Genomic DNA, 27,716 nt, shown 5'->3' with positions numbered 1-27,716 from the left:
GCCAATATTTTGCTTCAAACGGGAGCAAAACTAAAAATTTCAATATTTCGGGAAAAATGAACCATCTTCGAATGGCCACAGTTTAGTCGCTATAAGATTTAGAGAGCTTTAATTAGACTTAAATTGTTGCAAATTTAATAACCTTAATTTATGTACTGAATGATACTTGTCGGAAACGCATAGTTTATGACTTTTAGAGCAAAAAGTGAAAAAAGTCCAAAATTTTCGCAGTTTATTATTGGCGTATAATCTTTTTTCCTACTTTCCCAAATTTTGTAATTTTGTTAATTACCTATCCTGCAAATGAAAAAGTATTATTCTTTTTATGATTTTATATGCTCTCAGTTTCAATTCTTTAAAAATCTATTTCTACCTTCTTTTGGTTTTTCAGATATTGTGTGTGAAATATTTGTCTCACAGACTTTGTTCTATGCTGTTATGAAAGAAAATTAAATGCACTACAACTTTATTGTACGAACTTCTCATAGAACGAGCGGTTTTTGCCAATATTTTGCTTCAAACGGGAGCAAAACTAAAAATTTCAATATTTCGGGAAAAATGAACCATCTTCGAATGGCCACAGTTTAGTCGTTATAAGGTTTAGAGAGCTGCGGTTAGGCTTAAATTGCTGCAAATTTAATAACCTTAATTTATGTACTGAATCATACTTGTCGGAAACGCATAGTTTATGACTTTTAGAACAAAAAGTGAAAAAAGTCCAAAATTTTCGCAGTTTATCACGTGGTGCGCAGCGAGCACAACTTTTTCGAAGTTGCAAATTGGGATTTACATCACCCTAACTGATCCAAACAACATACCAAAAATTCAAATCTACATCGTGCTTTGCGAATTTAATGTTAATTTCCACTGGCCTAGTCGGTGAATTTATAAATATTTTTCTAATACATTACTACGGCCAGCGGAAGATAATATAATTTTAATTAAAAGTGGAAAAAGCATTCTCACCTGTCGGGTCATCAATATCTACTGCTATTTTACAAACAGATGTTCCGGTATCCTCATCTAACATACATACTTCATTGTTTTGGCACGAACAAAATTTTTGTGATAAATCTCTATTAATTATGTCTTTCGTTCCATTACTGTGAATATTTTTCATCTTTGGATAAGTTTTAATATTTTTACGTATTTTTGCAATAACTGTGCTTACGGTTTGATTTGGCTTTGAAATAAACATTGTAGCAGTAGTAGATCCCGTAGATTCTTCTGCTAAAGACGATTGTGTTACATCAATAGTATCCGTGGTCAGAGGATCCGTGATGCTCACAATGGCTGATGAAGTTTCATTTACGGCTATATTTATTGTTGGCACTACCATTGTACTATTTTTATTCATCTCACGTAATAAACTAGGAGTCGATAAATTAACTAAAACCAAACTTATCATTACTATAGCTACAATCATTACACTTATTGAGCAAGCTTTTATTTGTGTTCGCTTTTTAGTCGGACTTTCAGTCAAAGCGACTCTGAAAATACATCTGATGCCTTTTAGGCTTTTTCTCAGTCTACGTTGTTCTATATTTATATCAGCGTTAGAATTATATGCGGCGCTAATGTATTTTTGGCGAAAACTTTTATCAACTTCTCTGGAAATGGAGGGTATACTTCGGATATCTGGCTCATTTCCTTCTTGGGATGCTACGGACACGTTATCTTGTGATGTATAACGTAATTGAATCTCGTTTATGTCTCGTATGCTGTTAACACTCTCTTTACTTGTATTATTTACTTTCGGAGTAGAATGATTGCCTGGTAGAAAACTATTACTTGGAGATGTTATTTCGTAATTCCTTATTTTACCACGACATGTGTAACAACACTTGATCGCTTTATTATCGATAAATGGTTTATTGATTATTTCTCTTCGCAATCCGCTATTTGACCAAAGTTGTGAATTGTAAAGAGTTTTCCAATCTGAGGAAACATCGTCCACGACGCAATTAGAAGTACATCTGCCTTGGCTAAAACTACTTGATAATATCATTATAATTAATCAAATGTCATCTCCGTAACATTATCTGAAAAAAAAAATAGATTAACGATGTATGTTTTAGATTTGCGTTAATATAGTTCTATGTTGTCCACTAACCAAAAAATAAATTGTTTCAAGGTATCGATACAACATAATTTAATTTAAATAGTATTCGATAGGTATTTCACAGTAAATAATTTTTATATTTTTTATGTTAATAGTCTGTAAAATAGAAATATGTACTTTACCGTAGTTATGTAAGTACTTTATATTTTTTTTTATAAAACCATATTTATACTAATGGAATTTCTTTCTAATAATAGTAATTGCAAACGCGCTTTATAGTAATGGAATGTTATTATCTAATAAATAAGTAAGTATCAGATTGAACATAGCATCTATGTATTACAAATTACAATATAAATGTGTTCGGGTTTTATTATGCTATACAATTTTTCGTTATTTTCATTTGAATCCAAGAACGATTCTAGGTCATTTCATTAACATAAGATATTATAATCTACAATGAATGTATATATATATTTAACAGATTGTTATTATATATGCAACATTGCTGATATTATAGTTTATATAGGGTATAATAAAATCACTTACATGATATTGTTACTAAAGTTTTAAATTCCACAACACAAAAAAACAACGTAAGCTTTTGAGCAAGTTCGAAGACAGAATAAGGTTGTATTCAACCGCGTGCCATGTATTGGACTACCGTTGCCAGTGACAACGTCTAAACAACTTTGAATGGTCTCCAGCACCCTGAATTACGAGTACCGTAAGTAACGAAAGAGACGAATATGTAATAATACTGTTTGTGAAACAGGGACGTAATAAGGGGTTGGCAGTATATGGCGGTGTTCAACCAAGAGTAACATGTTTTTATGTATGCAACTGAACGACCATCTGTTCCCACCTCCACCCTTAATTGCACTCAACATAAGTACGTAATAAGGCGCCGGGGCACGTGTCTTCACATGCTATTTGGGGCTGGTTGTAGGTGGATTCAATTTCATCGGATCATTTGATCAATTAGGTCGTTAAGTGAGATGTCCACTCAATTACGAAAGAGAAGCCCTTCTATCAGCTACGTTTTAAAATATGTTTTACTGTTGTGTACTGTTTAAATACTTACTTTCTTTATTGTTTCCAAGAATAGTAAAAATTATTGAAGCGTACCATCAGTGTTTTTATTTATTTTTTAATTTATCATTAAAATATATTTTTATTATTATAGTGCAATTTCGTACTTAATAAAAGTATGTACATTGTAGGTACATAGTGGTAATAAGAGTCCGATAATATCTAGGTATTCATTAAAAGTGGAATGTATGACCACTCTTCTAGATATCATAGTTGGTACAAAAGATTAAAAATTAAAAGTTAAAATACTGATTGCGTTGTTGGTTCAAATTGAATACACATTTAATTGCAGCTTTTATACAAAGCTCTACAATACAATACACTAGCTACAAAATGACCTTGTTAAAAAATACAAACTACAGTATTCATGAATGATATAATTGCTATAATGAGTAGCAAAAGGAAAATTAAAAAGACCCTTGCATAATTTTCAAATGAAAGTGAACTTCAGAATGGATATAAAAAAGCACATAATAATTAATTATCGTTCAGTATGTTTAGTTTTACACATTTTGTGAATATAATATTATTAGACTATTAATCACTTTGCAACAGGACATTTTAGCTTAAAATGTTGTGACGACTATAGAGATAGCGGGACTGCGAACACTACTGCAGAAGGTTGCACGTGCAACACGCAGCATCTCGCGGATGCAGCCACGGCCTCCGTCGCTGTAGTGCGACTGGTGCCGGCTGCGGCTCAGTGCTCACAGCCGGAGGAAGGCACAACTCTCACTGCGCGCGCCGCGGTCGGTTGTAGCAGCTCGCTCACATTTCGCTTATCCGTATTCAGCTAACTTCGATAACTTAGTGTTCTGCCACACAGCTGCCTATATGCGCGTTACTACGTTTGCCGTGTAGTTTCTCTCGAAAATATTATGTGGATACGACAGTTCTGTTTGTTCTAAAAATTATTAGTGAAATGTATTGTTTGCCATTTTATACAGAAATATATAAAACTTCGTAATACTTCATGAGGATCTGATTAATTTCCAGCGTTACAACAAAGGTAAGAGAATAATCAGATTTATTAGATGAGATTAAAAGTTATTTTTATTATTGTTGTACATTTGCGGCTCATCCAATTTGTGTTGGTTCGATCGTTTCAAAATTTGTCAAAATTGTGGGTCAACAAAAGTGTGCAGATCAACTGTAATGTGCGGTGCCCCACTTTTGAACTATGCGACATTTAGTGACCAAGTCGAGACTATTTGGTCATCTGTGGACCACTTAAATGCTCGCAATTTGCTGACGTTAAAATAGTAAATAATAAATACACACGCACTAGACAAGTGGTCAGCCTGTGAGAATCAACTTTTCCTGAAGATACAAACGTTGCGTGAGCAATTTCACACGCTGGTGTATTTTTATTTGTCATCGTCGCTTTCAACATGAATAAAATGCTTCAAACGATATTTATATTTCATATTCCAAGTAACTAGGTAATCACTAAGTATTTACAATTTTTCTTAAAACTTTGAAACTTAACGTTAAAATAGGTATGTCTGTAAGTCACCCGAGTTATTATTTTTAAATATTTTATATCAAGGAAATATCCTTTCTAGGTACGTATAGTTATTAGTTATATATATATACATATATATAATTTGAAAAATTTTAAGTTCAGACCAATAATGCAATAATTCATGAATGTTGTGGTTTAGATGTACATCGTAACGCAACATTAATTGTATCAATTAAAAAAGGCAGCGTATCTTCCCAAGGTCGACTACGTACAATGGAACATACAAATGTAATTTATCTTAATTTCTATAGGGGACCAAACAATGTACCTACCTACATTATACACATTAATTTTTAAAAATAATTTCCTTTTGTCTTGAAATAAGCAACGATGTCTAGGAGTGTCTAGGTTTCAAATTTCAATTTTCTTTTTTTTAGAATTCTTAAAAAGGCTTTTAAACAGCCAAATATTTTTCATTTAAAGATAAGCTTTCTTATTAATTTGAATTCTAACCTGATTCTTATGTTTAACTAGGCTATATTAATACCATCTGAGTTAGTTAAATCAGTTTTAAAAATTATGCCATCCTTGAGTATTCATACTTGCCTACTTTCTTTATTTGTCTAAAGGAGGTTAACGGTGATTTTCGATGTCTTTAGAATTGTAAGTAGTTGCTAGTCGCTACATTTATCTGTATTGGAATCACATATCTACAATCTACCGAATCTCATAATGGTAGACTTTTACAATTGAAAGAGTCACCAATGAATAACCTTTACAATGCCTATAGTTACGTGTGTGTTTACGGAAGCAAAAAGATAGACTTTCAATGTGTAGTTCAACTACGAGCTCTTGAACTACTTTTATTACATCCATGATAGTAACCACAAATGCCAAGTTTCAAATAAATCCTAGGTTATTTAAGTAAGTATGAACAAGTATCTATAAAAATTATACCGAAACCTACTAAAGCACGTGAATAGCTTTACGTAAAATTAACACTTAATTGCGATAATTAATTAAAATGTTTTTTCGGAGAATCGATTTATAGTTTATCAGCTACCTGGGCCACATAAACAGCCATCAAAATGCTTTAAGACACCTACAGTAAACGACCATTATGCAATATACACAAAAGGCAAGGTCCAGTAGTTCAAATATATTTCGAAAGAGCTAACTCATTACATATAGCGTATAAGCATATCGCAATACTCTGATGACAAGGATCCAGTCATAAGACGCAACAACCAACAGTGGTCCATATAAATGTGACTATAATAACTTCTCTGTTATGTCACATTAAATGGCGAAAGGAAACCGTGTTCGATTTCAAGTGATAAATAAGAATAGTAGCACATTCATATAGAAAGAAAACAGTTATAAAATACATACTTAGTAATATAATACTTTTTCCGAAATATATTATTATTGCACTAAAAATGTTTATTTCATATCTAAATAACCGAACACAACTTGTCAAAATTGGCAATACGCAAAGCGATCCCTTACCAATGACCTGTGGAATACCACAGGGATCGGTGTTAGGACCACTGTTGTTCTTAATTTATGTGAATAATATCCATGACATAGGCCTACATGGCGAAATTACCCAATACGCAGATGATACATGTCTATTTTATTTCGGGTCCTGTATAAATAATATTATTTCACAAGCTCAGGAAGACCTCAACCACTTATTTGAATGGTTTCAGTACAACCTCTTAACTGTTAACGTATTAAAAACATCCTATGTTATTTTTAAAGCAAAAAATAAAAAAATTCCACCTCATGTGCCAATTACTTTGAATGGAATTCCACTTCAACAAAAAAGTAATGAAAAATATCTTGGTTTAAGAATAGATAGTGGCTTGTCCTGGAACATTCAAATAGACCATGTTAAATCTAAACTCTCATCCCTTGCTGGCTCACTTCGTAGGGTTGTAGGATGCCTTCCTAAACAGGTCCGCATAAATATTTATAATTCCTTAGTAAAATCACATCTTATGTATTTAATCGAGGTATGGGGAAGTGCTCCCAAATACAAACTAAAAGAGTTACAAATAATTCAGAATAAAATAATTAAAATATTATATCACTATCATTACCTAACACCGTCAATCAAAATTTATAAAGACACAAAACTGATGAACATCAAACAATTATATAAATATACAACATGTATTCTTATTAAGAAAATTTTAGACAAGAACATACATACAGCACTAACTTTCACGAAAAATAAACCAGCTTATTCTAAACGTAACGCAAAGGATCTAGACATACCGAAGGTCAGGACCGGCTATGGACAGAAATGTATTACTTTTGAAGGTGCCAAATTCTATAATAAACTAAACAATGATATAAAAACAGCTGAATCGATTTATACATTTAAAAAGCGCCTAGCTGATCACATACTTAATGACCAATCACTTCTGGAATAAAACACCTACCTTTGGAATAGCTGTGCCCGGACGACTGTTAGATTATTTATTTACTTTGTTATGTTATTCTCATGTAATTAGCTTTAAGTCTTTAAATGGGAATAAATGATTCTTTAAACCTAAATCCAATATCTCTATAGGCATATTTTTATAGAATTCTTAGGTATAGACGGTAGGTATACTAGAAAAAGAGTTACAAAATATGTATTAATCCAAATGAGCAAATAAGCCCTTGCTAATTATAAAATGTGTTAGTTATTCAGACGAAAAACGTGAAACACGGAGACAGGCCAACGCAAAAAAGAAACATTTTCTATCTATGTATTTTCCTATCTTATTAAATAATGTTCACCTAGTACCGATGCCTAGTATCTACACTGTACTGTGACTTGTGAGAAACGTTTTGAAATAAAAACGGTCGGAACTTTTATAAACTAACTGGCAATACAGCGCCAGTTAAAAATAGCGTTATAAAAAAGCAAGTATGAATATTTTTACCATCAACTAGAGACGTCTTTTATTAAAAATAACTTTTTTATACAATATGAAGGGATAAAGGCAAACGGGTATGTTCTATATTTTCATAATAAAACATGTACATAAGTTGATATAGTAAAAACCTAAAAAATATCATGAATAGGAAATAACTGTACCCAATTAATTAATAGTTATGAAGACAAAGCCACAAGCAAACAAACACACATTGTTCACACGCAGAGTATATTAATGTCGAACAATAATTAATATTAGATATCAATTGCGTGTTTCGTAAATTGGTTCAAAGTCAAAACATCCTTCATCTAAATATTATTTACTTATCAGTTATCTTTTTGTATTTTAGGCTAGAACAATAACAGAATAACAATATAAGGAAACATTGATTTGACGTTAAAATGCTTCCGAACGTACCGAACGTATCGTAATTAGCCAAATTAGCTAATCAGTAGGTAATTAATTATTAAAAAAACACATGCGTTGCTTTATAGTATTATTTTTTTCGGCGTTGATAAAGCTTTCAAATCATATCGATGAAATGATTTCTGTAAATAAATAGTTACTAGAGATCTCAGAATCATATAAAGTATTTAAAACCAATAATTCCTCCTACGTAATTACTCGAGTGACGTATGAGATTACTAAGGAACAATAATTGTTATTTAAGGTTAAATAGTACGTTGTATCTATTTTAATTTATATTGTTTGTGATTATAACACGATTTAGGTTAGCGCTTTTTATCATAGTGAACACAAGATCGTCGAGGTCAATAGTGGCCTGATTTTATAATAATCTCATTCAATTATAAGCAATTAACATCCATAATTATTGAAGTCGTTTTTTGTATAAATTTTTAGTTATTATTCATAAAACCTAGTCCTCATCGGTCACTCTCGGTTGAGGTTAGACTGTTGTTGCCACAGTTGCTGCTTGTAGTATAGTCGGTAAGAATAAATTAATTTAATTATTAAGTTAGAATTCACGTTAATTATTATCCTAATTTAATAAATATTATTTCAATTGCCTATAAGTACGCCTCATTAATAAACGTTATCTCAAATTAAAATACGTTTTATTTAATCTTACAATACTTGAAAATTTTTTTGACTATTTAAGTTTTATAAAGTGTTTTGATATGTAGGTAACCTTACCTTGCCAAAAAGTTTATCTTTCTTCATATTGGTACGATGCAAACCTCGGAATTAAATAGAAATTATATCAATCAAATCAATACGCGTGTAACTCTATCGATGTTCCACTTATACTATTAAAATATGACACCGACTCAGACAGATAGCTTGAGTAGGTATCTTATATGTCGCGATCTCTGAATAACAAATGAGAAAAATCTTCGCACCGGGACTGACCAATAACCTTACCAATTATAAGTGGTTGATACCATTATGCCCGCGGATTCAATTAATTTTATTAATTTCATGAGCGACAACGTGCAGCGTGCTATTCTAATTGATATCTACATAATATATCTATATTTATTTATTAACTGACTATTTATTAAAAGTTGTTACTACTTTTTATAGAGTACCTAATTTTTGAGAAAGTCCGTCGATTTAATTGGTTATGGTTTATGATTGTTTCCGTATGTTATACCCAATTACCGTGTTAAATATAATACATTTTACATAATAATTTTCGCTTTTCATCGTCATAGTACCTACTCTAGTTAAGGATTATAATATTATCTGTGGTCATAGTATCACTTGGCGTTTCTTTTTATATATAAAAATCTGATGAGAAAAACACCACTGCTTGTCAATTTCATGCAAGTTTTCTATCTAGAATTTTCCCCCTCGAAATTTCTATCGATGGAATTCAGACATTATACGGTGCTAGTTTGTTAACATTGTTGATTGTATGCATCTGGGATCGTTGTAGAGCTAATATGGTAGAGGCGCTCTATCAACGTAAACTTTGCATACTTCTATAAATTTAAAGTTTGTAAAGTTCAGTAGAGGCTCTCTATTAACGTCAACTTCGCATGATTTTATGAATTTAAAGTTGTATAGTTCAGTAGAGCCGGGCCCAACGGTAGAGCCAAGATAGAGCCGCTCTAATGACGTCAAATTTGCATGCTTTTATAAATTTTAAGTTTGTAAAGTTCAATAGTTGTTGCCCATGTATTCTTACATGGGCAACAATTTTGTATATCAATATAAGTTTATTGATATACTATCATGCTATCTGCCAACATGTTCTGCGTAGATAAATACCAATTTTATTGAGATAAGGATTACGTCCAATAACAGTTTACGTTATAACGTCTACAGAGTACCACGTTACTTTGCTTTTACTTATTGGTCAAATACGTAATTTTAATGTGAGTACATATCTTTTTTTATTTAACTTGCTACCAAAATACCTTCATTTAATCTGAGTAAAAAAACAGAACTCGAATATAATTGATTTGAAATTTGAACTATAAAATAATATCGTTTTTTGATGATTCAACAAAACATAATATGAAAATGGGTTCGCAAAAATTATTTTTATATTATAGCTTCAGTACAAAAAATAATACAGTAAAAAATATGAATGTTCCAGTGAAAGTATTCAAAACAATGCTAATTTTATTCACTAGTACCAATTTGTAATTACGCGATAGTCATAATGAACAGAAAGCAATTTCATTCAGTCATTAAAAGTGAAAAGTATAAAAAAGTTCACTTCGTATGGTGTGGCTTTGGAGCACGGGTAATGGTATAGCATCTTGTTAGAAACATGTCATGTGGAAGCTGCTAACGAATATAATAGAAGTGCATTCCGATGAGAGTGTAATACGTTTACAATAGGAGATCTGTTGTATGGAGAAAGTGAGTTCGATGAACTAAACGAAAGTATGTGTCAGGAACAAAGGGAACCTGGATAAATAATGGTCTTTGTTGCAGCAAAAAAATATCCAAATAAGATAAGTATCTGACTACTATTTATTTTGTTTAAAGTGTCGAAAATAAATTTTACGCGAAATATAGTCAATCTGTATAGGATAGGGCATATGGTTAGGTACCTAATTCACAACGTCATGCGTTTTTCATAACTATTACAAGTTACAAGTAATTAATATAAAAAGAGCATAAATGGAAAAAACAGTTGTTTTTAGTTTAGTTTCAATATGAGTTTCGCGAAAAAAAAGAAGGCAATAGGTACATACTATCTAATTTCTGTATTGCACATTTCATCGTAAATGCTTGAAAGCTTCTTGCAAAAGTGATAATTGAGATGTAAATATGTATTGCATATAAATTTTTTGTACCATGTTTTAACTTTGTAAGAATTTTCGAGATTTCATAAATAAACCGAGAATATTTTATTACAAAAAATATTATTTTAACCATTTGCTCATGTAAAGTATCCTTCATGAAATTTTAGATCCTCCTACCTGCCCTCCTAGATGGTGTTGTTTCGCTGACTTTGATATTGATACTCTTCCTATGGATTCTGGATCTGCGATAATTAATTTTTAATACTTTGTTTATAGTAAATAAAATAATGGTTGTTATTTCTACATAAACAACAGAATATATTTAAATGTATGCGACAACTTTGATGACGCAAAGTATATCGCGTATGGGTATTGCGGAAAGCTTCCTATTTTGCAAGGTAGGAAGGGTCTTTTATACAATCGTCATTTGCGTACATAAACTATAAATATTAATAATTGTTATTAAGGCGTTACCCGGCAATTTCGACTATGTTCAACCTCTATAAAGTCTGGTACAACATAAAGCACAATACCGAAAAAAATATATAAAATAGGATGGTCTTTGATCTTTAATTGCTCGCGAGGACTTTTTTCCAAAGTTAATAGATTTCTAGAAAAAAAATGTGCCGTGGTCATCGATTTTTCCGCAAATACTCTATAAACTTCGTAACCTGCTGACTTAGAGCTCTGAAAATTTTATGTTTAATAAATTATCAGTTACACAACAATCCCTGACGAGGATTTTTTGTTTCACTGATTGGTATCTTTTTAAATACAAAATGCGAGGAAAAAAGAAGGTGCAGCGGGAGAGGTTTGAGATCCGTCAAGTATGGTCAAGGTTATTAGCGCATGTATAAGCCTTAATTAATTATATTAGATACTAAGGACGTGTAAAAAATAAAAACCATAAGTATTTCACTTGAGTACCTAAGTACTTAAGTAGGTAAATATAGTTTTTATTTCCCAATGAAAATAAATAATGTAAATTAGACAGGTTTCCTGTACCTATAGGTACTTATACTGCTAGTACTTAGTGTATGTACCTAGTATTATAAAGTTATCTGTCCCATTGCAATCATAGGTTTAAAATGATCCTATCATTTGGCAATTTATTAATTTGAATTATTTTCGTATCTGTTTATATTGCAATAATACATACATCGCAATATGTCTATTTTTTGTAGGGATAAATGGAATTTTTAAACTAAGCCTCTGTTTATATTGCACCTTAACATAACTATGTACGTAGGTACTACGTAGGTAGGTACCATCTATATAAATTGATAAAAGTAAAATAGTTTTGTAAACAAAAATTTATCAACAAGCACTTTGTAAAAGTATGTACGTACTTTATAATTCGATGCCCTTGTTTTATCGGTATTTGCTTATAAAATAATGATATAACAATTGAATCATTATTCAATGTTATTGATTATGGTATTAATACAGAATAGCTAAATCTCTTTCGTCATTTATTTTTGAAACTCGTATAGGTAAGTTGTTATAGGCATTATATTACAGTTAATATGAGTGAGTCACTTTAAAATAAAAAACCTTCTGGGATTTCACTCTTGTTTTAGGCAATTCAGTTTCAAACTTGTTTAAAGTCAGTCTATAACTAGAAATCTAAACAAGCGGAGGAAGTGTGATCTAGAAAGCAGGCGAGTAATTACATTAAAAATAAACCTTCTTTAAATGTCTTTTTCGCTCGTACTTACAATTTGTTGTTAAACTAATAAGCCAAAATTGAATTAAATATTTATGTTAAAAGTTAATGTTTGGCCATACATTTTTAGTTAAAATTTATTGTTATATTTTTAAAACATTCGATTACAATATCGATATATTATTTTACTGTTTAACCAACTACTGTAGTTTAGGTATGATAACTTTATTAATAATTATAAATTTGACTTTCACTCTTACAACTTTTTAATTATGAAATAACATGGTTTAAAATCAAATAACACCCTTTGGATTTTGAACATTATCGCCATACGATTCGGTAAGGATAAATACTTATTAGAAAAGAGCAGTGAAAGTGGATGAGATGAAAATACTGGCTTGGCAGCCTGCCCAATGAAAGTTAGGATTCCTAAATTCGAAACTATGTACTATTAAATACATAATATTATATGTATAAAATATAATACTTAGGTACTTATAGTGTAAGGTAAGGGTCAAGGGATATAGAATAATATTGAAAACATTTTTAACATAAATTTTTATCACATCTAAACTACCTAATTAAAGGCAATGTGGTAAATAAGATAAATTAACGAGACTATAGTTAATAGGTAGTTATATACTTATTTATATTAACAGTTAAAGTTTTTATTTCAAATAAGTAAAAATAATTATGTTATTGTTGTCTACTTTCTAATACCTAAATCTATAGGAAATAAATTTAATTTATAGGATAATTTATTGAATTAATGAAAGCAATATTTTGCAATATTCTCCATTTGATTTAAAAAAAAAATTAAAATATTTAATATGTGTAGAAGTTAATGGACAACACGACATTAGTAACATAATAATGATATACATACAGTTAATTCCAATGAGCGTCACTATAATGTTACGCATACGAGGAAACGAGAGTTAAAACGGTGAGATTAGAAAAAACAATGTAGGTATGTGCCGCTAATGGCTGCTAACAATAGTTGTATCCGTGCATAACTGTTCTCGGCACTCGTATCCTATCGATGCAATCTATTGCGTTTTCACGAAAGTTTATTTAAACGCTGAAATTCATTATTTGGCTCCAACCCATATATAAATAGAGAACTTTTTTAAATCAACGTAGATAATAAATATTTTATTTGTATTTTATAGCTCGGTGATTATGAACTCTTTCATCTAGTCTCACCATAATTCATTCAATCATAATTCATATTTAATTAGCCTGTTTCATCTAGAATTACCACAATTCATTCATATTTAGTCATAATAAGTATCTAGTAATGTTCCACTTAATTAAACAATCATTAGAAGTGCCCTGGGGAAACCAATAACCATGAAAAGATATTTTAATGAAATAAAAAATCTGCTTAGATTATATATACATGAATTAAAGTCTGAGTCATTGGAATTATTAGACTTTTCCATTTTTTTAATAAGAATTTCATGAACAGAAGTAGGCGCTAAAAATATTAACTTAATGACGCATAAATGGACTGTGTATTAGGTGAAATAGTTATAAAACATGTTATTTTTTACTTTTGTGAAAGTAAAAAGGAAATTATTGAAAAAAAAAATGAAACACTCACATATTGTGTGGAGGCAGTTATCATTATGTATCATTCTATATAATATATTCACTATGTATTCACTAAGAACATTCCGTTACCGCAATCCGTATCGCTTACGTGTATATCACAGGCGTGGATTATTATAAAGTTATTGCCATGAATCATGTTGATCATGAGTTCAACAATCGCGATCTACACAGGCTCAGTTATCATAACAATAACCTATAATCGTTACAACGAAATGGTCAGCTACCATTTTTAGGAGTGGCGTGCGTGAATTTCTTGCATGATGATCAAGAAGTTTTTTGTGCAAATCAAATCAATTTATGAAAATAAATATAATCAATAACTGATTCTATTCCATAGACGAAAGTTTATAAGTTATTGTCACCTAAAAATGTCGCAATATCAACTTGTAAATAAGTTATTGTATGCGCTTCAGTGCAAAACGTGTGCGATACCGTCGTCACTTTCTTTCCAGCAAAGTCAATGAAGCGAGGAGAAAGTGGCGACCTCCACGTCCGTGTACTTGTGCCTTGTAATGCTGACTCACATCATTTACAAAAATACCCAAATGTTACGTGATTAATCCAGAGCGGGTGCATCTGCGTTGCTCGTAGGAGAAATCTGTACATAGATGTATGGAGGTAGGGGATCGAGAGCAGCTTGAGACGCAACCTTTTGGAATTAACAATAAGCTGCAATTACATATAATAATAAGTTACTATACTAGCGTATATCATACCTGCCACCACGAACCCCCACACGCGGAACCCACACACATCACTACATCACTACATAGTATAAAACAAAGTCGCTTCCTCTGTCCCTATGTCCCTATGTATGCTTAAATCTTTAAAACTACCCAACGGATTTTGATGCGGTTTAGTAGAACGATCACTCGTTCTACTAAACCGCATCAAAATCCGTTCAAGAGGAAGGTTTTAGTATATAATTTATTAGGTTTTAGACAAAGCGGGCGAAGTCGCGGGCGGTAAGCTAGTTTATTATAAATTGAAACTGACATGAATTACTCATTGAAATTAAGATTCCTGCTAACATATTTTCATTCATCAAGTTGAGGAAAAATAATTTGCTAAAATATACGTGCGTTCTCGCTTATTTCTTGATTCATTTGGTACTGATCCCGAAAAAACATGATGACTAAGAAAAATAATATAAAGTTATTTTTTCCTTATTGGATAGGTTCACGTTTCGGAGCGATTCTTAAAAACATCTTGCTTTCAAATCTCATTTATATATTATATATTCAAGTTAAATAGTTGTGTCCTACAGCCTGTATGGCAAAATTATAAAGAGAAAACCCGTCATAGTTCTCCCTGATCAGGAGTTAAGGCGTTACCCGGCAATTTCGACTATGTTCAACCTCTATAAAGTCTGGTACAACATAAAGCACGATACCGAAAAAAATATATAAAATAGGATGGTCTTTGATCTTTAATTGCTCGCGAGGACTTTTTTCCAAAGTTAATAGATTTCTAGAAAAAAAATGTGCCGTGGTCATCGATTTTTCCGCAAATACTCTATAAACTTCGTAACCTGCTGACTTAGAGCTCTGAAAATTTTATGTTTAATAAATTATCAGTTACACAACAGTCCCTGACGAGGATTTTTTGTTTCACTGATTGGTATCTTTTTAAATACAAAATGCGAGGAAAAAAGAAGGTGCAGCGGGAGAGGTTTGAGATCCGTCAAGTATGGTCAAGGTTATTAGCGCATGTATAAGCCTTAAGGAAACGTGAAAAACACAAGCCGTAGAAATTATTGAAACCTACTTGGTTACCTTAACTTTTGTTTGTATTATTATTTACAGGTCTATTGTTACCGAAAATAATAATCAATGTTCCAAATTTATTAATTAGGTACCAAATTTTGTATCTATGTAGCTTAGTGATATGCTATGTGATGACTAATAAATATTATTATAATATTATATTTATTAATTATTATATCATATTTTATTTATTTTTTACATGATTAAAATAGGTAAATAATAATCCTTACTTCATTTATTACCATAAAAAACCACATGAAACGATATGCGGGTTGTCCTAAATTTATTGAATTTTGTTTTGAAATCATGAGGGCGAAAATATGCGCATCTCATCTAATAGATACCGTTTTCAGCAAGACCTAAAAAGCTTTTAAATGTTAAAATCAGGTAAACGCGTATCATGTTACGTTAATCTCACATAATAATTAAGAATATTTAAATTTCAAATCGTTATTTCCTTAAATCAATGCTTTCCAAACATTGCATGATCTTTTTTAATTAATGTTTTTGATACGAAGCAGACCTTCCATAATATGTAATGGTATAAAATTACCTACAACTTTTATGATATAATCCGTTGACCTACTTTCACTAAAAAATTTCTACTTACAAAATAATATAACCAATTGTGTGACAAAGGAGCTTTTTACGAGACATTTATTACGGATGCTGGATATTATTATATGTATAAATTAAACGACGGGTAAGCACATGTTGGTCTAGTAAGGTCTCGTATTGCGCAATCAAAGGGAAGACAAATAAAACCGGTCAAGTCCGAGTTTCCGTATTATTAAGGAAAGTTCCGTTAGATTATTTGTTATTATGATAATTCCTTCTTAAATCCTTCATGTTTACTATGGTGAAAATCATATCATTCAGAAATATTTATTAGATAAAATCTTGTTTTTGTTTGTTTTAAATATATTTCTTCTATTGTAAGTAGCACATGCAGATAGCAATTTATAAATTAACAGTTTATGGATTTAATGTGGTTCATTATTTTTTCGCAAAACAAGCTTTGAAAACAAAAATACTCCTATTTCTTAATGTTCTCCTATGATTGCATATTCTTTTTTTATTATCTGATTATGTTTTTATTTAACAATATTATAATTTCTTTTCAGTTTTCTCCCTCGGTTCTTAGTCATGGTTAAAAAGATACCATGGCTTCTTCAATTGATGATCCTGAGCCTCACAACTATTTTAGTATCAGGTTAGTCTACGAGCTTATATATTATGGTAAACTAGCCGGTAAAGTATTATAAAACATATGAAACAATATAAAAGACTATGAACGTAATAAATGGTTAATTAATATCTTATAACATTAATGTACTAATTTTCAAAATCTAGTGTCTAATTATTAAATTGGAAAAAGTTCACTGTTGGTAAATTTAGACTTTTTCCTTATTAATTGCCTTCCCACTCTAATTCAAATCAAATCTAATCGGTAATATCCGTTGGGATGTGAATAACCTACACGAGGCCTTTCTCACATTTCAAACACATACATTATCAACACATATAATTATAGCAACTCTTTTAACTTATATGTGGTTATTTATTTTTACAAACAGGTAATCCATTATTTTTCAAAACAGGCAGAAACATTAAGCCGGTTATAAAATGGAATCAGCCAATGGACACATGGGACTGGATGGAGAGCCCGCGGCATGACGAAGCTGTGTTTATGCCGTCCAACTTTACTCATAAACTTCCACCAACCGCCAATGAAACGGAACTTATAGCTCACATGGCTGCCCTTAAACGAAATTATTCCCGCCTCCTTTGGGACAGTGATAAAAGCAGCAATTTGCCTCTCTTCGTGGATAAGGCTCTTAAACTACTTAACCTGAAACAAGTTTATTACGAAGTAGAGCATTCAGTAATGTCTAAAGTTTCGTGTACGGCTTGTAAAGCCGGCGCAGGATTACTTCAACATTACATGAGGCTTGGTAAAAGTAAAGAAGAAATTAACAAAATGATATATCAGTTCTGTGTTTCCTTAAATATACAGTCTGCTAGAGTCTGCGAAGGAATAACAAGATTATTTGGGGTATGTATTTTTTTTTTATCAAAATCATAACCTAATATTTTATAAATTGAGTCTAATTGTAATTTTTGTTTTAGAGCGAAGTTATTTATGTTTTAAAACGGATAACGTATGGACCAGATGAAATATGCAGTTTTGTAATAGGTGACGCATGTGGCGATGTTTATAATCCATATCACGAGTGGGAGGTCGCGTTCCCACCGGTACCAAAGCCAGCTAAACCTGAACTTGAAGCGCCTATTGATAAAGCCCCGACGTTCAAAGTTCTTCAAATATCTGACACACATTTTGACCCATATTACGCTGAAGGTATGTCATATTTTGATGATCCGATAAATGTTTAACTGCTAGTAAAGCACGTCTATTTACTTTTTTGGTATTTCTTCAGGTTCTAACGCAGAATGCAATGAGCCTCTTTGCTGTAGAGCATCAAGTGGGCCAGCCCTGACTCCTGGTGGTGGTGCGGGTCGGTGGGGAGACTACCGCAAATGCGACACTCCGAAACGCACTATCGATCATATGTTGAAACATATAGCGGATACGCATACCGTAAGTATAAGTCTACAACTTCATCGTACGTAATTTACGATTTTTGCTTGATTACTTACATTCATACCGCATTATTCACAGTCATGAATAATGGAGGAGGTAAAAACCCTGCAGTGATATATTGCTATTATTCTTCAAGTTATTTGAACTCGAATCCCAAAACATTTGTAAGTGTTTTAAAAATTGTCTGTTTTTGAGAACTTCATCGATTCTTCATAGTTTCGGATTTTATCATCAAGTGGTCTGATAACAACCAGATGAAATATTTTCAATATTTTGTGATAGATATATATAATTTATTCGTATATTGTATAAATTTCAGGACATAGATTATATTTTATGGACTGGAGATTTGCCACCCCACGATGTTTGGAATCAAACTAAAGAAGAAAACCTGAAGGTACTTCAAGAGACGGTGGCCCAGATGTCAGATATGTTCCCGGGTGTTCCAATATTCCCTGCTCTTGGTAATCACGAATCATCGCCAGTTAACAGGTAATTCATATCTACAGTCTTTAATATTAACTAGGTACTTAATTAAGAATACTATCGCAGATGCTCTTTAGAATTGAAGCTTTCTACTTTTTTATAAATTAGCGATTAAGTCCTATTTAAAGGAGAAAATAGAATTTCAAACTGATCCTAATAGGAGAGATTTGTTCGTAAACACCTTGAAAACTAAATATTATTCCTTATACCTATATTTTATTAATTGGCCGTTTTTGTGATTTGCGACTTATTCCATTTTTATAAAATTTCAGTTTCCCGCCTCCATATATATCGTCACCAGAATCAAACATAGCGTGGCTGTACAACGAATTGGACGCGCAGTGGCGTCGCTGGCTACCAGCTGGAGTGTCGCACACCGTCCGTCGCGGTGCTTTCTACTCTGTGCTTGTTCGACCTGGCTTCCGTATCATTTCGCTGAACATGAATTATTGCAACAATAAAAATTGGTATGAATATTTTTTAATAGTCATATTAAGAAGGGTCTACGTAAAGCAGCGACAAAAAATATTTATCGCTACCGAATACACCGACGTAGTTTTCGAAATTGCTATGCTATCTATTAATTTGATCCTAGTTCCTAGTCACATCATATAGGTACAATAAATACATATTAAACAAAACGAATCCCGTTTTAGGTGGCTTTTACTAAACAGTACCGATCCGGCAACTGAACTCCAGTGGCTAATATACGAACTTCAGTCAGCTGAATTCAGTGGCGAAAAAGTTCATATCATTGGTCACATTCCTCCTGGCCATTCAGATTGTTTGAAAGTATGGAGTCGAAATTATTACGCAATCATCAATAGATATGAGGCAACAATAACCGCACAATTCTTTGGACATACACATTTTGATGAATTTGAAGTATTTTATGATCCTAATGACTTAGGTAAGAGCTTTAAATTTCACTATGTTAGAAATTCGAAAGTTACGATGTTACGGCATTTATTTATACTCTTTCTTTTTAATTTTAGGAAGAGCTACAAGTATTGCGTATGTAGGTCCATCGGTGTCACCATATTATGATTTAAATCTAGGATATCGAATATACTATGTTGATGGAGACCACGATGCTACAACCAGGGTAAAAATACTTGAAGTGAAATTAATCGAATGAATTACTTTTTTAATAGGTACAAAAAAAAATACTAAAATTCTAATATTTATTTACAGCTAGTGGTGGACCATGAAACGTGGATAATGAATCTAAAAGAAGCTAATTTGTTTGGTTATCCCATTTGGTACAAACTGTACTCCGCACGGTCGGCCTACATGATGCCGTCTCTGAGACCGCAAGACTGGGACAAATTCATCGACGACATGACTGCGAAAGAAGATCTATTTAACTTATACCATAAGTAATTACATTATACCTACTTATTAACAATACAAAATATAATACGTATTGATAAAGTATCTTTATTTATAAGTTTCACTTATAAAGTAAGTTATTTTAGCAAGTCAAGGGCGACATGTCGACGATCTCATATTTAACATTGAGTAATGAATTAAATATCACTTATTGAATAAATCATATTCCAGGCACTATTGGAAGAACAGTCCACGACGTGGCATATGCGATGGAGAATGTCGAAAGCGTTTAATATGCGACGCGCGCTCCGGCAGGTCACATGACCGTCGCGCGCTTTGCGTGAACATAGAAGCCCGGATCGACGGCGCTTCGCCAACCCCGCAGAGCTGGCGCGCCTGGTTTTACAATGGCCTGTCTGTCTCGTGAGTTGTTACGCACCTCGACTCATTCGCTTCTATCACGTTGGTTTTTTATCGCCCTGTACATATTGTGCACTTAGAATAGTTGCAAGTTTCAACACAATACGCAAAATGCTGTAAATAAACCGCTTGGTATCCTTATTAATTGAAATCAGATCAACAAGATTAACACCCAGTTACGCAAGTTCTCAAGAAGCCGTTTTAATCCCAATTACATCAAGATTTAGTAAAGTAAGATAAATATATAAATTACTAGCTGTCCCGGCAAACGTTGTTCTAGCTTACTCTTATCATTTAGTGGTATGAAGAATAGATATTTGCCGATTGTCAGATCTACCCAATAAGAACACAAATATCATGAGAATCGGTCAAACTAAGTATGGTTACTAAAATTGTGACACGAGAATTTAATATATTTCATTTAAATATTTATCATGTTTAAATAAGCAAGGTAGTTCAGTTCAGTTACAAAATGAATGACTACCCTTTTAAAAATTATTATCACATTATGAATTGATAAACCCGAAAATATAATAATTATGGGGTTTTATGGTGTTCTAATTTAGTACCTGGTACAATAAATAATGAATTAAAATAAATTATTTCCTACTATAACCACTGTTTAAACTTCCGTATAACGATAATACTATAAATTATTGTTTGCTGAAACTAAACGTATCCCTATAAAATCCGCTAATCAAATTTTATATCTCACAGCCCAAGTGTACAGCAAGTCTAGGGTGATGGGTCTTTTAGGTGCTGCATGCCAGGTTGGTGAATCAGGTTCTTACACAATAATAATTATAAAAAAATTATAATCTCTAATGTTTAAGATCACGAGAAATTTAAGCCCTCCACTACAGCACAGGTGAAGGTGATGGATGTATAAGAAATGCTTGTTGCATACACTAGTTACACACTGTATACAGCTAAATAGCTATTTATCGTTGGTATGGCTAGGAAAACTATTAATTCTGATTAAGTTATAATGTACTTATGTATACGTACTACTGGTACTACTATTTTTTTGTATTTCCCGAGTAAATTTAATAATTGTTCACACATAATTTAGCTATTCAAACAATTTTTTGGGATTATACATTCTTATCACGACTAATGTTAATATAATTATAATTAATCGTAAAATAAAAGTTATGAAAATAAACGTAGGGCTCTTTTCTGTTTCCTTTACCCAAATAATCCAATGTGATCGACCTTGTATTTCAGGATGTCAATGTTGATGCAAATACCACAAGTGGCTTATCAAATACCAAAGTTTGTAATGGGACTCGGCTAACAAACAGGACCTAACTAATCAGTTATCACCGCTGGATTTGGTTTTATTGCTCCCGATAGATCAGCTCGTCCACAAGTATTCTCATCAAGTCCATTATTTGTAATATGTACAGCAATATTCACTATTCCACGTTTTAGTATTTATTAAAACACCTCATACAACACATTCATGTCGGTGGTTAACTTTAGATTTTAAATTATTGTAATGTTAAGATCTTTCTTGTAAATATCGTCTGTAAATGTTGTAATTATACTTTTTATATATTTAAAATGGATTTTTATTTAAATTAAATTGCATCGCCTGGGTGCTGACAATAAAACAATGAAATGACTTTGTGACTTTTATTTTAAAGAGAGCTTCTCAAGCATTCCATACAATTAACACATTAAAACACTATTTACATGAAAAAATAATAAAAAAAAAAAATCAAAGAAATTCGTTCGAACTGTTTGAATTTAGCAATTGACGCAAGAAACTTAAAATAATACAAGATTCATTAAATTAAATTGTATTCCACATTGAACAATCAAATTATTTGCGTTTGTTTAACCATTAAAATAAAATGTTTATTTACAAATAAATAAAACATATCACTACATAAATTAACGCGTAATTGTCAGGCAAAAATTAATTATTAATATTAATATTTCGGGATACCGTTTCAATAACACTTTCAAGATTATTTAACATGTATTTGGTGTATTGATTTGTAAAAAAGTGTAACTTCATATGAACTTCATTACAGTTTTTTTTATATGTGCGCAATCAGTGCGCTATGCTTTCCAAATAAATGTCAATTAACCTTAAAGTATGTAAATAATTTAAAGTAACATAACAGATGAGGTGTAAGCTGCACTATGATTTAAAAAATATTATCTTTGGAAAGTCTATGGATAAAGAAATACAAAATATTTTTATTGCTATTTTTTTCTCTTGTGATTTTTTACCTACCTGCAATGTACACAAAAGCTTATTGACAGAATGTAGTAAGTATATTAGTAGAACATCCCTTTAAAGCTCATTACACCTTTTATCCTACTAAGAGAAACCCACCGGTATCAGCAGGGCACTGTTACATTAACACTTAAATAATTTATAAAAATACAAAACGGTACAATTCAGTTCCTTGTAGAAGTTCAATTATTGAGCTCAATATGTCTTTTAATTTAATTTTATATTTTTATTCAATAGATTGTAATCATGTCATTTAAAATTTGAATATTGTGTACATGTTAAAGATGTGCCAAACATTATAGATCTATCTAATGTCTAAAATTGTCTTTTATATTTACGAAAAATGCTTAATACTATACAGCAGCCCCAAAAGGTTCTGGAATGCCTTCATTAAAGTGAGTGCTGGTGGCAGTTATTAATAGACATACCTACAACTTGTGAGAGCTTATGAAGGCCTTTTCGTAAAACCAGTTTAAGCATAATCAAACAGATTGAATTTAAAACATTGAGGTCATTATTTAAGCAAATTTTTGATATATTCATCAAAAAAAATAATTTAATAAAAAACTAATATTACCAATAAAACTGGTAATGGCGAACCTAGGCATTTTCTACACTGGTATTGAAAACCGTTACGCGCGTTTCAATTCAAGCAAGAAAGGGACCTTCTTAACGGTACAACGCGACACCAATTCGATTTTGCTTCATCGTATAATGGCAACATCGTTAATTATTTCACAACACGAGATACATAATGTAGGTATATCTTTATTCTTTAAAAACAAGAACAAGTTTTGGATATGATCTCATTTTACTCCATATAAGTTACACAGTACCTTGTGAGTGTTATCAAAAAACTCGTTAATGTAATTGTTTATTTTAATTAGGGTTTTTGAGTTTAAAACTGTGATGATGCCAATTAATATTAACGAGATTATCTAAATATTCAATAACTATTTATCTAGCGACTACAAAATGAAAGCTTATTCGATTGTAGAAACAATTACGAACATAGGGCTTGTAATGTATAAGACTAGAAAATATTGAAGGAGTATTAAGAAAATAATATGTTATGTAATATTCTGATGATTCGTAAAGCTCAATGACGCTTTATGATGCATTATATGGTTAAACTGTGTGTCTATACCTTAGTTTTAATAAAATTTAGGATACATAAAGTACACATAAAAAAATTAATATCGAGAATCGAAAGAGAGAGCATATTATAGCCTAAATTATAATAATCAATAAACTACTATAGTGATGTTATAAAACTAGTTGAAGCAAATTTAAGTCTAATGAGTATGTTTAAAGTTCAACATAAAAAATGGCAAAAGGACAGTCTTAATAAAAGAGGCCAAAGCCTGGAATAGAATTGCTGGGACAAATTTTCGTTACGTAATTTTCGGTTACTTAAAAGAGTAAGATTCTTGTTCATTTGATTAATTCATATTAAGGTTGTTATGCCATAAGATCTCGTAATAGGCAACTTTAAAATGAACAAAAAAAGGATCTTGCTTTTTCAAATCACCTTTAAAAGAAAAATTAAGCATCCCTTAATAAGATTAACTTCAATCATTTTATCCAGCTTTTACAAAAAAAATGCAACTGGAATTTCAGATGTAATATCACAGGATATTGTACATTCATAGTTCACACAATCGGCCTGTATATTCTAAAATATCTTACAAATAAGGTCTAAAAATAAAATAGTATTGTACATCAACTACATTAGTATCACTAAAATATTTACAATATAAAACTACAAACTAAACCATTTATGGCAAATCTATCAGTCTGTCACATTATTCTAACTCCAGATTGTTAAAACTTAACAGATACCTTTTATTGTCATCCATTTAAAATTCTATGGAATTCAGTTAAAACTATTAACACTTTGTCATCCAAATTAAAAAAAAATCTTCTCCATAAATTTTGAATTACAAATAAAATCTTACTTGGACCTAACAAAATGTTACATTAGTAAAATAATTAAAATGAGGTAAAGTAAATGCTTGATATCTATATATAAATGGCACAATATCAGACCCTAGATATCTTTATGTTCTCCAAAAACAGTTAAAATTATTTAATCTCTTATAGGATGATTTTAAAAATCATCAATCTTTGGACATGGAATGCAATGACACTAACAGCAAATCACTGGTATTGTTCAAACTTAATAGTAAGTCACAAGAGTCTCCTAAGATTCTTTCTACTTTTCTTTGTACCAACTGCACCGGTATTCTTCTTTCGTTTCGAGGGACTAGGGCCATCCAGGTCATATTGAAAGCAACTCTTACCTGGATGACGATCACATCTACAAAACTTGCAAAATTGATATGAGCATGTCGAACTAGTACACTCCACCCATTCTTCACCCGTGTTTTCCTCTGTCACCTTAGCTGGTTGATGGCACCTCACACATGAAAGCTGCTTACGTAAGTCCAATGCCGCTGTCTGCAAAGAAGACATAATTATATAACTGATTTCTCTATTATTAGAATCTTATAAGTATTTGAGTTTTATATGCATTTGCTGCAAAATCTAGTTGACCCATTTTAATAATAGGACAAAACTTTATACCACAGTTAAATTTATAAAGATTTTAAAAGAATGCCTTGTAGACTGTCCTATAACTACATACTTTGTAAAGACATGTTTATAATTTACATATCTGACTAAAATAGTGTGATAAAATGAAAACCCTTATCAAACAAAAGAAAGAAAGAAAAGAAATTTATTACAAAAAAAAATAAACAAAATTTCTCTTAAAATTAAATGAGGCAAATGGACACAGTCTCAGCAAAATGCTGCACAACAGCGCTGATATTTGCTACAAATAGATTACTTCTCAATCAAAGATTTTTAATCAATGATAATAATCCATAACACCATTGCACTCAGAATTGGGTATTTGAATAAAAAATTTTTTTGTGCTAAATGGAAAGACTATGTATTAGTTTTATAACAAAACTATTTTTAAATTTTTTTTTTTGCAATAATTCAAAAGTTATTTCAAAATAAAAATTAGTCTTTGAATCCAGTACCGAAAACACACCGATAACTCCCGAAGCGTCACCCGAACGCGTGTGACGTCATAATGTTAGTTTTCACTGGTTTTCACTCATTGCAGTTGATAGAAAATCGTATACAACTATAACATTTTGACGTTACATCTATGGTGACCAGTCATGGCGCGTTTATAGTCACGTGACTTTAATTTAAAATTCATCAATTTTTAGTTGCTTATAATTAATTGAAATATAATTTTTTTGGAGTTTTTTGCATTAAATATCAATATTATGAATAATAAAGTTTTAAAATACATAAAAAAAATCAATATTTTTTTATTATTCAAATACTCAATTGACAAAAAATAATCTGATTTCTTTTTTGTATTTTGTTAATTTTTAGAACAGATATAAACTATAAAATTTTGATATTGTGTTAACGAAATAATTTCAGAAAAATAACTAGCATGAAGAGTAAGTAAAGTATTATAATAAATGCATCATAATTACCTTAGTAAATTTTTTAAATTTGATTGTTCTAGGAGTACCTGGAGGACTAATTGTTTGAGCTTTTGGAATAATATTGTTGTTTAAGACATTATGTATTTCCATTAACGGCCTTATTGGATTGGATTCACTGGTTTTAGGTGTGGCTTCTTTATTTTCTTGATTCTCTCTGGCCCTCTTCAAAAATCTTATGTATTCCAACTGTTTACTCTGTTCGCTCACATCTTCCCATACTCTTAGCCACAAGGGACTTACTAAAGTAAAATTAAAAATATCCTCATTTGAAAGGTAACTACAGATCTTCATTAGAGGTGGTGTGACATTGGCTTTTTCATATAACATCTTTATTATGTCAATTTTTTGTTCTGGCTTGAATTGGATAGATTTCACAGCTTTGGGTTTTGTGACTTTGGAAACTTGCTGCAATCCCTGACTCTCACAAGATAGTGAATGGATTACAAAATTAAGCTTTTTGGCTGGTCTCTTCAAACTTGTAGGACTATTTAGCTTGCAACTGGTTCGACATAGCTTTTTCACTGGTGTAGAAGGAAATGTGTGTGCTTGATTATGAAAATTATAGTAATCATTTATAGAATCCGTGTGGCCCAAACTCTTAGATGTTTTAATTCTACCGCCATCATTGAACTTAAGTTTACGTAATCCACCAGCTATTAAAGTTGTTGGCGTAGGAATTGAAGAATAAGTAATATCAGTGTTTTCCGAATCTTCTTGAAAAGCTCGCTTGATGCCCCTACGATTTTGTGGAGAGTCTTTGAACTCATTGTTTCTAATACTTGAAGTAAAATTATATTTATGGTTTGATAATAAATTTACGTCAGGTGTTAAGTTAAAGCAATCCACTTGGTATGAGCCACTAAAGCAAATCTTTCCATTGATTAAAGCAGAGTTGACACTGTCGGAAGAAACTCCTGAACATTCTAATGAACCAGGAGTATACGAAGTATGATAACCGCTATCCTCATTCTTCCAGTAGCTGCTATTGTCATATGAAATTCCTGGTGTAAGAGGTTCTGCTAGTTCTGAATGGATATTCATTTTTGTACTTTTGTTTTATTCTTCAGACAGTAATCACAAGCCCCGCTAAAAACTGATTTTATACATGCCACATTCTATTCCTAAGTCTGCTTGTATTTAAATCCTCTAGTCACCATTTTACTTTTATTATAATTTTATTGATTAGGAAACAATAAACAAATAATATTTAAAATTAAATCAAAGCTTTTTACGTTAAACTTTTAGAAACTTCATAGAAGCC

General features: G+C 31.3%; 3 protein-coding genes across 9 annotated transcripts in view; 1 reads left to right on the top strand and 2 right to left on the bottom strand.

Moving 5' to 3' along the window:
• LOC149907775 (uncharacterized) overlaps positions 1-8,803 on the bottom strand; it is a 10,852-nt gene extending 2,049 nt beyond the window's left edge. The window contains exons 1-3 of one of the 3 annotated variants that reach the window (XM_090102863.1): positions 3,713-3,804; positions 3,147-3,354; positions 967-2,042 (exon numbers count right to left, since the gene is read on the bottom strand). In XM_090102863.1, coding sequence (XP_089958989.1) covers positions 967-2,008 — 1,042 coding nt within the window. In that variant the 5' untranslated portion in view covers positions 2,009-2,042; positions 3,147-3,354; positions 3,713-3,804. Of the gene's footprint in view, positions 1-966; positions 2,043-2,611; positions 3,100-3,146; positions 3,355-3,712; positions 3,805-8,707 lie in introns of those variants that run through there. The other 2 variants (XM_090102862.1, XM_090102861.1) reach the window with 2 other exon arrangements.
• On the top strand, positions 3,892-22,296 carry LOC149907774 (sphingomyelin phosphodiesterase). 5 transcript variants are annotated; one of them, XM_090102860.1, is made up of 13 exons: positions 3,892-4,163; positions 16,950-17,038; positions 17,403-17,881; positions 17,956-18,187; positions 18,267-18,427; positions 18,750-18,922; positions 19,189-19,383; positions 19,573-19,826; positions 19,912-20,021; positions 20,111-20,295; positions 20,480-20,662; positions 21,386-21,438; positions 21,896-22,296. In XM_090102860.1, the coding sequence occupies exons 2-12, from the start codon at positions 16,972-16,974 to the stop codon at positions 21,405-21,407; spliced, it is 2,061 nt and encodes a 686-aa protein (XP_089958986.1). In that variant the 5' UTR covers positions 3,892-4,163; positions 16,950-16,971; the 3' UTR covers positions 21,408-21,438; positions 21,896-22,296. The 5 variants fall into 5 exon arrangements, with proteins under 5 accessions (XP_089958986.1, XP_089958985.1, XP_089958984.1 ...); XM_090102859.1 differs by having other exon boundaries at positions 20,480-20,671; XM_090102858.1 differs by lacking the exon at positions 21,386-21,438 and having other exon boundaries at positions 17,427-17,881; positions 20,480-20,671.
• Positions 22,293-27,716, bottom strand: Rca1 (Regulator of cyclin A1). The gene is made up of 2 exons (XM_090102864.1): positions 26,444-27,716; positions 22,293-25,379 (listed from the first exon to the last, which is right to left on the bottom strand). Exons 1-2 carry the CDS (start codon positions 27,494-27,496, stop codon positions 25,110-25,112), a joined length of 1,323 nt encoding a protein of 440 aa, XP_089958990.1. The 5' UTR covers positions 27,497-27,716; the 3' UTR covers positions 22,293-25,109.

This window comes from Colias eurytheme, chromosome 6 (genome assembly GCF_061535395.1).
Source record: "Colias eurytheme isolate Ceu_HAF_F1 chromosome 6, ilColEury1 Martin Lab GWU primary, whole genome shotgun sequence".
Taxonomy (NCBI): domain Eukaryota; kingdom Metazoa; phylum Arthropoda; class Insecta; order Lepidoptera; family Pieridae; genus Colias; species Colias eurytheme.
Note: the sequence above shows the minus strand (reverse complement) of the source record. Positions and strands in the feature narration are given on the sequence as shown.